General features: G+C 30.7%; 1 protein-coding gene across 2 annotated transcripts in view; it reads right to left on the bottom strand.

Moving 5' to 3' along the window:
• LOC129988578 (potassium voltage-gated channel protein Shal-like) overlaps positions 1-12,291 on the bottom strand; it is a 299,749-nt gene that overhangs the window by 28,032 nt on the left and 259,426 nt on the right. For both annotated transcript variants that reach the window (XM_056096828.1, XM_056096829.1), the window contains exon 3: positions 3,565-3,747. In XM_056096828.1, coding sequence (XP_055952803.1) covers positions 3,565-3,747 — 183 coding nt within the window. The remainder of the gene's footprint in view (positions 1-3,564; positions 3,748-12,291) is intronic.

The raw sequence follows: 12,291 nt of genomic DNA, 5'->3' as shown, positions 1-12,291 counted from the left end.
ATTGCATCATTATTTTTGCTTCTACGTTATACTTTTAATGATTACAGTAGTCTTATGTACAAATTATAATATAATCTTGAATGGTGCGTTTCTGTTAGAACTGTAGAAATATCTTAAAGAAACGCTTAGTAAATCTTTCAGAAATGTAAATCATAATGAACAAAAATAGTAATTTAGTTTTATTTTCCTTCCTAACTGATTGGATAAAACGCATTCTTTTTATTATTTGCTGCCATAGTAACAATGAAATAAACCGTAAAAGATTGTTTTGAAGCTAAAAGAAGCAATTATATTTATCGTCTTCAACACCTGGAAAGTTTAATGCAATGAAGTAAATTTATGTCATATAACGCCACATAAATTGACTTCAAGCTACGCGACACACGTAACAAAACAAATATAATCTAAATATATAATTTTTGTACGGTACGGCAAAGAAGACACGTGCCTGGCATCCGACATTTTACGCAGTGTCCAGATTTTCTCTTACTTTTTGAGAAAAATAAAGGCTTTATTGTTCGCCTTTTGGCTTCTTCAGTGCAAAAGAGGAATACAAGTGTTTCATAAACGTTTTACAAGTTCTCATTGAATAATTTTCACTCCTTGAAAGTATATGAAGTGTAAAATTTCGAAAGGAGGATTTCAAATTTACATTATATTCTGTAAGATATTCTTTTAAGTATAAATGATTTTCCAAATTCTGATCTATGTGCAATGAATGTTATTTGTAATTTTGTTTCTCGGCACAGTTGGTTCCCTCTTAAGGAAGATAGATTTACGGATATTTCTGTTGAATGCTGAATGGGTGTGATCAATGACCCCCAGCAATGACAACAAACTTGGTGACTGAGTGATAGTTTGACGAATTTAATTTGGCGACAAAATGGGAAATTTCAAAATCAACAGGAATATTGGCGATTTGACCATTAGAATTCGAATTATGAGATTCCTTCTAGAAGTTTTTGTGTCCTGCTTTGGAAGCTATAAAAAGCCGGGAGATGAAGCTGGAGTCAATCAGTTGAATACAGGTCGAGTGATTAATCAGTCGTATGCTGAATTTTTTAATCCAATACTGAGTCAAGTATTCTGATAGTCGACAAATCGTATGCTGAGTAGCCAGTTCTATAATTGAGTCAGTTGTGAATCTGCTGTCGAGTTAAAGTGAGTTGTATGGAAATTAGCAGACTTTTTAGTGGAGTGAATAAACGTGTGAAGTCTCTCTCCCTGCAGAGTACTCTCTGATTGCTTTCCGTCATGTTACGATTGTTTACTTCTGATTTGTTACTTGGGCGTTGCTATTTATTGTCAGTACTGTCCTTCCGAATTCCTCCTGCATGTCGTGCTTTGTGTTGAATAAACATTTAAATTTGTAACTGTGCTTGTTGGATTATGCCATCAACCTACGTCAATTACACCGGGCCCATTGACTTCTCGGATTTTTTGAAATTTTTTTGTAACATTATTCATTCAATAATTAAAAAACATTAATGAATTAAAATATAATTAATTCCTAAACTAAAAAAAATAAATTTACTTCAAAATAATTCAAATAATGCTAACGAACTCCTGTGATGCTAATATAAACATTAACGATATTATATATGGGGAAATCCGAATTAACAAATAGTATTTGGGTACCTTCGATACAAAAATTACTGTCTGGATTGCAATCAGATGTTGAATATTTACTTTCATGAATATAAAATATTGATTTTAGGAAGAAAAAAAAAATCTTATTTCGTCGATAGAGCAAAAGACTGCTGCTGTGAAGATAAATTGTTTCAAAAGTGCCTGCAACAACTTTTCTTTAAAGCACACACACAAAAAAAAAAGTGTGAGAGAAAATTTAATAGCTACGCGTGCATTACTGCTAACACATGTGTACCTGTTGTATCCATGTATTATCCATTTCTTCAGCTTCCTGCATTCCATTCAGGTTTTACAACAAAAATTCCAGTCACTTTAATGTGAAAGATAATTCGACTGATGCGGTTAATAATATTAAGACACCTACTCAAACCTTATAGCAGTGAAAATTCTTTGAGCTCAACAAAACCATCGTTCTTTCTTTCGTAAGACAGTTCAATGAGCAACTTTTGATCTTATTAAGTAAATATCTTGTACACATTGTAGTTAATTAAATCATGTTTAAATAAAAAATTATTTCACGCAATCTTTAAATAGGCGAAAAAAATTTCTTACCCCTTCAATTTTATGCAAATTTTTAAATTCCAAATGCAACCTTTTTCCATCTGCCAAAACATAAATCTTTTTCTTCTCAAATAGAAACCGTATTCTCAGGAGAGTAAGTTTAAAAATTGGCAAATCAGGAAGTCTCGAGAATGATCGCAACTCATTCTGTATTCATAGGCATTTCCTATTTAATTTGTTTTATTTTACAAATCACTCAAATGGAAAAAAACAGCTTGTGAGAAAACAAAAGAAAAAAAGTTAAAGATTTAACTAAAGAATTAGAAATAGTTCATTGAAGAAACAATTCTTAAAAAGGAAACAATTATTTCAGTCAACAATGTATTTCTTTTTACAAGAGCAGCATTTCCACGATGACGCATTTCTTTAATATTTAAAATGGCGCATAGCTTCATACGTTTATTACACAAACATGAATGGCATCGATTAAAATTTACAAAACATTGCATATTATCATGAATACTATATTCACGATACTGCTAAAGCGAACATTATACAAAAATCTTCAATTTTCTGAAAATTGTCCAAAATCAAGGATATTGTACAATTTTTTTAATTTAATGGAAAATAGGGAATACTTTAGATATAAAATGCTCTGCAAAATAATGAAAACTGGACAATGACACAGATATTTCAAATTATTGTGCAATATATCTATGGGGGTAAGATTTAAGTTCCCCTTTATGGCAATATGCAAAGTGACGTCATGGCGCTTATAACCCCTTGCCCGATCGTCAACCTAAAAGAGGAGATTGGAAGGTGTTGGCTTTGTTCAATGTTGGTAATGTCATGCCTGCATTTTTAAAAATTTGTGTAGAAGGCAACCAGCCTTCTTTATTCTTTTTTTCGTTTATTGAATTCTTGTTCTTTTTCTAAATGTTGCGTACGTACTTTAACTTTTAATTAGAACTATTTAAAACTATATATCTGTTGTTTTTAATCGGCTTTGAATACCACACTCTAATCCTAATATATCATCTTGGATATTGTAGAAAATTGTGATTTTTGTATGTAATCATGATACACGCAACTGTTAATATCATAAAACATTCTACAATATAATTAATATTAAACTAAATTAAGATTACTGAACAATAAGATGCAAAAAGACAATACATAAACAAAATGCAATAAAAGATTTTATATATTATACAATGCAATATATAAAATACAGTATATAAAATAAAAAAATACAATATACAAAATCATAGGTATCTGAATACTGAATAATGCAGGGAAGCGTGAATACTTTGCAAAATGAGGATCACGAAATATCTTAAATGTTGTTTACGGGATTAAATGGCATGATTTCAGAGAGAACGCGGCATTGCGGGAGAAATAGGAATGACTTACCGTCGTTTTCTCAAGACACCTGAGTAGGTGATGATGCTGCAGCTCGAAAATGTCCTCCTGGAAGTCCTCAACCTCTTGACCACTTTCTCTGGCGGCTATCCTCGCTTCAACTGCTTTCTTCTTGCTCACGAAGGCCGCTCCGGTTGTCGCCTTGGCGATGCGGATGCGGGCCATTCTAGCTTTCTGCAAAAGAAGAAAAGGAAGACATGAAGACAGGCGAACAGATTAGAATGCAGTTTTATTTATTAAATAAAGAAGCGACCCCGGCTTCTGATGATGAATTAATAAAAGGTATTTTCATGTCATTGTTTTCAAATATTTATAAGAATTTAGGGAAAAGGAACAATGAACTGGATTTTGACTATGATCATTGCATTTTTAGGATCAATATCTGATTAACAGAGATTTAGCACAGGTAGAACAGCATGATGCATAATATTGTACAATATTATATTATTCAATATTATGTAATATTGTGGATATTGTTTAATATCATATAATATTGTACAATATATGTGTACTACTTGTGTACAACCCCCCTCCCACGCACGCACACACCAGTGAATTAACCAGTATCGAGAGAATCACAATATATGTGTACTTCTTCTTGTATATGTTACGGCCAGCGAATTGGCCAGCCAATTCGCGAACTGGCCAAGAGGTTTGGCCCAAGTCCGAAATACTTGCAATTAATATTGTATTTTCTACTTTCGCTGGCCATTTCGCAAAGTGGCCGGGAATCCTTGGTCAAAGTCTGATTCGATAATCTATACTTATAAATAAAGCTCAATGTGTGTGTGTGTGTTTTGGCGCTCTACAGTTCAAATTGTTTGACATACAGTTATCAAATTTGGCATATGTATACCTTGGAGGTCGGTAATGTATACCGTGGAGCGATTTTTTTTTTAAATTTTTAATCAGAATTTTAATTAAAAATTAAACGTAATTTCGGCGTTTTGTCGCTATAACCAGAAAATAATACAGCACAAGATCGATTTTTGCATCAAATTAAAGCTCAAAAAATTATCTTTTTAATGATACCAATGTTTTAATTTATAACTTATGCTTAGATTTTTAACGAATTTTTAAAGAAATATTTTAACTATATTTTTCAATAATATATTTCGCTCAAAATAAAAATGAAATTTAATCTGCTCGAGTACGCCAAATTAAAAAAAAAGCTTTTATTAACGTCTTGCCATCACATTGATAAATATTTGAATTAAAAAATAAATCAACTATTATTGCAAATTTAATAAATAAAATTGTAATTTTCGGCAGGTGTCTGCATAAAATGCAAAAAAAAAAAAAAAAAATGAAATAATATTTTTTCTAAAAAGTAAAAGGAGGAAAAATTTTCTATGAGCTTTGACAATACCTATATTATTAATTCAATAAAACAATTTAATTTAAGGCAAACATAGTTTAATATATTTATAATCATTCTAATCAGTGACCATCAGCTAATTTGGGGCATACATTTGCTAGCAAAATGGTCTAAAGGAACTAAATAATTATATTTAATATAACTTTAGTCAATAAATGAATCAGGAATTTTAAATTTTTACATAGGTTCTCTGCCCTTTGAATCATATTTAGCAAAATATTCTTGAAACACCAATATTTTAAATAAAAATTGTTGAACTCTAACCAACTAAATCAATCACTAAAACTGACTAATTTATGAAATTTCAATATCACTCTTCTATAAAAACTGGCGATTTTAGACTACTTCACCGACTGTCTGAATGAAGACACGCTTATCTTCTGCCAGCATTTCTCGACAGTGATTGGCCTGTGATTATGCAAATGTTGATTGTTCTAAAACTGATGCATAAAAACTTCATAAATCGGTCAGATTCATCGCAGAAGATAGGGATGTTTATTTATTTATTTAAAAGTTGAAGTGTCATAACTACCACAATATGAAACTCAAAGATATTTTGCAGAAAAAGCTACTAAGAGAACAAATTACATTAACTGAAAATTTTAGCTATCATTAATACTGGCGAACCGCCTGGTTTCCAAAGACGGCTAGTGGTAGATAAATATAATGAAATTTATGTATAAAATATAAATAAGGTCATGTTGTAGGTGAAATTCGACACGCCAACAAAAAAAATGTTCGAATGCCAACAATTAAATGATATTAATAACAATACTTTATTTCCTTCATATTTATTTTAATTAGGCCTTATATTCGCTATTTGTCTTTACAAAACATTTTATATTTTTTGAAGCGATATTTCGGGAGATCTGGGATCTTTAACATTAGGCCCATGGAGCAGAAAAAAACTAAGGATCACCCTTACAGGTAATTGAAAACTGAATACTCAATTTGCCTTTGTATTCATACACGATATGCAATGCCTTTGTTCAAGATATAATTCGTTCATTTTGAAGGGCGCAAATCTAATCTTCACGTTGTTACAGCATATACATTCACTGAATAATTTCTATTATGGCTTTAATATGAGAACAGAATAACACGAGATCATATTTTTATATATTACAAGCTTATTTTTAATTCAGAGATGTCACTTATATTTGAACTCGTTTCTGAAACAATTGTACTTAAAAAAAAACAGTACACAGAAGTACTCATTTTTAAATACTTCATTTTTAACAGTGTGTAAAACAATCTGCTCTTGATTCCTTTCTTCCTACTTTGGCCGATCGTTCCAAGCTACTTCGCGAATTGGCCGGCCAAAGCCCGAAATCAAGAAAAGATCGGACATTGGCCGGTAAGTTTACAGCAACATTGGCCAGTTCGCGAATTGGCCGATTTCGGGCTTTGGCCGTAACATATACAACCGACCAACCCGCCAATATATATGCCAATATTACTATTGGGAAAAGTATATACATTTCCAAGTTAACACTTTATGTCCTCTCTTTACATTACTGAAACTCAAAGTCTTATTTTTTAATTAGAAATATATGAATAATTTAGTTTTAAATGTATTTCATCGAAATGCAATAATTTTCTTCTCATTCTTTATTTGTTTTGCCTAGATGCATAATAGAAACTTTTTAAGGGCTGCTGTGCACTTTACCTAACTTTACTGCTTAATGACAAAATTAGGAAAGTTTCAAAATTATTATTTGTGGCTTTGTAGAAAGAAAAAAAAACATTTTTAGTCAACATTTGGTATACTTTCAGTAGGCCATGTTAATTTCTTTCAGAGAGAAATTTCGTGAGAAATTGGTTTACAAAATTTAATTTCTTCGTTATTTTTTTTTAATTAAGAGAAAAAAATACAATTTATTAATATAAAGTAATTTTCCACTGAATTTTATATGTTAAAAAACCCCATTGAATTTGCATGGAATATTTACTAAATTAAAATTTAAAAAAGATTCTACTGATGGAATTTCATCTGCTTTTTCTATCTAATCCTAATGAAGACACCTTGGACATATTATCAGATTTTCGCCTTCCACAAAGAATTTCATTCCTTCGTGAAATTATGGTTTGATTCAAACTAAATTTTGGCTAGCGCATTGACATTAAATTGCTAACTAAATTATAATAACTTTATGAATCACCATACACAAATAGCCGGCATTGTGGTAGTTGGAATCTTTAGCCAAACGTCCAGCAATAAATAAGTTAAGGACTCATTTTGCAGAAGAATGGTGCTTATTTTGTTGGTCAAAATAACCTTGGGGCACCGGAAGTGCGATAGAAAAAAGAAATCAGAAATCTACTAGACCATTCAATTATTTGAAAAGGAAGAATTTCAATTTCTTTTTCATTTTTAGAATATTTGTCTTAACAAGATATTTGAGATTCCATTTAATGGCAATCGGGAGATGAAGAAATGAAAGGGTTATCACAAGATTTCATCTAGTCTTAATATAAAGATAAAACACCTGATAACTGAAGAGTTTGCTTCAAAAAGGATGTAGCTCCAACAATGGAGAATTTGGAGTAACATGTACTATCATGTGGTAATATAAAAACTTGTTCATTTGGTGCCAGAAAGATGTAGCTCCTATCGCTAGTTCTCGCGTTACTCAATCGATGGACCTGTTTGTCTCATTAGTTTGTTGCAATATAGAGGAACCTGCTGGTGCTACCACCATTTTCCCCCACCGACTGTGCCTTCGGAAACACTGAAAAACGTACAAGGAAAGTAGGAAGAGTTTTTCTATCGTGTGAGTATACTGGGATCATAAAGAAGACAAGTGAAAAGTTTTATGTTACTAAAGTTACCTAAGGAATGATTTTCAACTTCGTTGACTTATTAAAAGATTCCTTCCTGAAAACTCCTTTTATCATTTCTAATGGTAAAAAAGTATTTTATAACGAAATATAGAGTTTTTACTTATTGAAAATCCCAAATGAATGCAGGAAATATATTGTGTAAAGAGAGTTGGACTATATAACAAGACAGTAAGAATATCCAAAGTCCAAAACATTACCCCATTAAAGTGAAACAAGATTCAGCCATCTTATCCCCACTCACTTCCACTCAAGAACCCAAAATATGAAGATGGAATGGAACCAGCTCGCAAATACGTCCCACAATTTGAAATGTAGTTCTACGATGCCTGCAAACCGACGACGCAGCAGATGAGCCCACGTTACAGAGCTAGAGAGTGATGATTAATAGGAATACATTTTTTGTTTTAAAGCCAAGTTGTGTATATATATTGTTAGTTTACTTTAAATAAAGTAATATTATAGTAAATTGCATTTTCGTTGTGAACTATTTTTCATACAGGTAGACAGACTGTCTATTGGGTTGCAAGAAAGAGGTCGCCCCAACATTCCAACATGTGCCACTTCATCTGGAAAATATATTTTTGAGTCAAAATACTATCATAATATGTAGGAGCAATTAAGAAGATTGATTAAAAGGAAAATTTTCACACAGTTTAGCATTTGGAGTTTTTAAACATTTTCTACGGCTTTCTTCAAACTTGAATAATTGGAGCTACCTCCTTTTTACAATAAAACCTTCAATTCTCTAAACGTAATTATATTTACTATATCGGCATCATGTATCATGTATATTCGTTATCATGCATCATGTATAAAAAATTTACAAGAGATAAATATTTATATTATCAGTTAATTAGTAACTAAGACTAAACTTCGAGGATATAGGCGCATGTCCAGTATATCATTTCTAAGCGAAGGCTTACTCTTCATAGTGCAGTCACAGTATGGTATTATTGTTACTGCCCCTAGCTAAAGGATGCACGCATTTGATAAATATATTAAAATCACTTGCAGCCGGCGTCCTGGCATAGGGGTAACGCGTCTTCCCCGCGATCTGGATTCGGGTTAGAGTCCCGGTTTGGGCATGGTTGTTCTTCCTGTTCTATCTGTGAGATGTGTAAATGTGCCCTCCTGTAAAAAGAGGTTGTGCAAGCGAATGAGTGATGCGTGAATAATCAAGTCGTACTCTTTGTCCAAGATGGCTCTACTATGAAAACAAGAGGCGCTCCCCCTTAGGCTTAAATCGGCTGTCTTCGAACAGCGGGCTTGTCCGTGGCAAGTGTCATAAGAAACAACAACAAATCATTGCTTTATAAAGTGAATATAAAAGTACTGGATAATATAACTAAAGCAATGTACATAGAATCAAAATCAGTTGTCTTAATTTTGAATAATTTTTTTTGCTAATTTCATCCATGTTTTAAATTCAAATCACCTTAAACAAGTTTTTCTGGGATTTTTAAAGTAATGCATATGGTAGGTTTGAAAAAACCCAATAGTGCCATATCATTCAATTGATTTTAATTTAAAATATGATTTTATTTACATTAATTAGTACACCATAAATAATATTTTGATTTAAATAAATCTATTTTAGAAAAATAGATTTAATAGTAGCATAATTAATTTGCAGATTTTGAAATTCAAATCTTATTTTTACAGTTAGAAACTTGAACTGACCTTCGATGCTTTATAAACAACACATTCTCGTTCATTATACCAAGTTTCCTATTGCTTTTAAAATTAGTTCATTGTTTTATTTTAAAAAATATTCTAAAATAATTTAGTTTTATAAACACTTTTAAGAATATCCGAAATAACGTTGTATCAAAGATAAATTGACTTATTGGATATAAATATTAGTGACATAAAACTAGTTTATGGAATGGAGTGGGTAGCAATAATAGCGAACGAGAAAAAAAAATCAGGTAAGTTTTGAATAGATTCTCGTCCTATTTCAAGAAGTCAGAGCATTGGCAAGTTTTCCAAAAATATGAACATTAGTTTAAGCTTTTATACGATGGAAATAAGAATATAGAATAGATTAATACAAAAGAAAAATCAGGAGAAAATATATAAAAAATATAGAATAAATCCATAACTGTTTAAATAAAATCTAAAGTTCATTCTTTAATGTGACTGCTCGTTACAGACAATTACATTTTTGAATAGATTTTTGAACCCTTTAAACACATTTTCGGCTTTATTTGAATTAAATCTATAGAATGAAAATGTTCTATTTGTCCATGTGAATATTATAACTCCAAACTAAGTTGCTAACTGAATGAAGTTTGACTTTCAATCTTCAATCGAAAGTTGGAAATCTCTCCAAAGCCAAAATTCTCAAAAGTACACGGTGTATCTATTCACGTATATGGGAATCAATGAATAAATACATATACACACTCACACACGAACCCAAACCCAAGATATTTATTATGATCTTGGCTCAATAGTTAATTTCATCACCATCATTAAACATAGGCAGCTGGAAAGATTACATATAATGTTTTATGTTCTTTGAAGCAATAAATGATTTACGAAATAAAATTATAATGTCAAAATTTAATTAAAAAATAATTTTTCGTTCCACTTTTGAGTTTTACATTTCCCGGGATATAATATAAAAAATAATATGGCCAGTGAAAATTATTTAACCCCTTTTTCACGATAAACCCATTTCTAATGGAGTTCTACTCAAACAAAAAGGCAAAAATTCGCTGATTTTGGAGAAGAAAATTAATTAATATTTGAAATAATTCGAACCTCTAGAAAATTAAAAAATAACCTTCCAAAATACTTTTAATCATTCAAACGATTATAAAATCTGAAATTGTCTTTCAAAAGTCACAAGATAGGATAAAAATGAGCAATTAATAAACTAAAGCAAATAGAACTTTATTTCGTTTTTTGAGAAACTACTTTTATTAGAGTAATATGCTACAACATTAACACTAAAGTGACTATATTTCACGCGATAGAATAAGGAATATTTGTAACTCTTTGTACGCTTACATTAAATTTACAAATTTGAACTTGTCAATGCTAAAGGCGAGTGAACCTTCTGTATCAAACGATAAAATCTGTAGAGGCCGCATTGTTATAAATTTTGATTTACCCTCAAGCTTACTTTGTTTAGAATCAGATTAAAAATATCCTAATATCTCTATCCATCAATCTATATTCATATCTATATCGATGTGTGGAACAAAAAATTGCTGTTATTATGTATAGTCGAATAGCAAAAGAGTGATATTTAAGCAAATCATTTTAACATAAGAACATTTTAGACTTGTTAAGTAGAGATTTTATTTTTCCACTTAATTCAATGTTCTACTAATTAATGAAGCAGCCAAAAATCATTAGAAATGCTCTGGAGAGGACACTAGAAACTCTATTCACTCAGTGGCGAAAAATGAAGAGAAATTAAGAAAAAAGCTTCTAAGTAATAGGCTTAATTGTGACTTACCTATGGCAATCGATGACCATTTTTACAAAACTATTATCTCACAAAAATAGTTTTTGCATCCTTTTAAAACTTAAAAAACTACTTTTTCATATTATCTATGACATGTCACTTCTGTAAATGCTTTCTTTTTTTAACAAATCTTTAAATACAATATACAGTTTCTAACACTTAATCTTTAATGTTAGGATGAAATCCAAATTCCTTCATCAGAATATTCAATCGCCTTAATTTTGCTAATGTTAAAATTAGAATAAAAAAAAAGTATTTTTTCGATATTAATTCCGAAGTAGAATTTTCATTTCTGTTGTTATTTCATAGCTATATATATATATATATATATATATATATATATAATATATATATATATATATATATATATATATATATAATTTAATCTAAATTAATTTCCTAAATTTTTGCCTAATTCGGCCCATGTTAGGGTCATTCTAAAGTGTTATCTTGTTTCCTGATCCCATTCCACGCATGAAGTTTTGTAAAAATTACTGCGCAATCAGTTCTGCCTATCAAGTGAAAATGATCCTGCCGTTGCTTTTTCAAAGGTCAACACGTATATTTAATCGCCAATCTGTCCCATGTTATATAAGACTAGTGAACATTTGTTTCTCTTCCTCCCTTCCTTACCTCTGCTTTTGTTACGCACTGTTGTGGACGTGTTCTGTGCGCGCCTGCTTGTAAATGAATTGCATTCCCTGGATGGATTAAAATGAATTTGAAAATGTAAAATGTCTCTTCAATGTCTTCGAACTTGCCTTAAAGTCTGCCTTATTTTTATAAAATCTTCATGTAATGAACAATAATATACAGCCTAAAGAAAAAAAGAATGCACGGAATGAATTACTAAGGCATTATTTATATTCCAGCTTTGTAAATGAATAGATGAACGAGTGGAATTTTTTGAAAAAGGAAGTATAAGAGAAAAGTAACTGAAAAACTTAATTTCAGGAACAAACCTTTCATTAAAACCAGTCAAATAAAAATGCAAGAATTTAATTGAAACTTTTTTCGT

The sequence above is a fragment of the Argiope bruennichi genome, chromosome 10 (genome assembly GCF_947563725.1).
Source record: "Argiope bruennichi chromosome 10, qqArgBrue1.1, whole genome shotgun sequence".
Classification (NCBI taxonomy): domain Eukaryota; kingdom Metazoa; phylum Arthropoda; class Arachnida; order Araneae; family Araneidae; genus Argiope; species Argiope bruennichi.
This window is presented reverse-complemented; position numbering and strand designations above follow the sequence as displayed.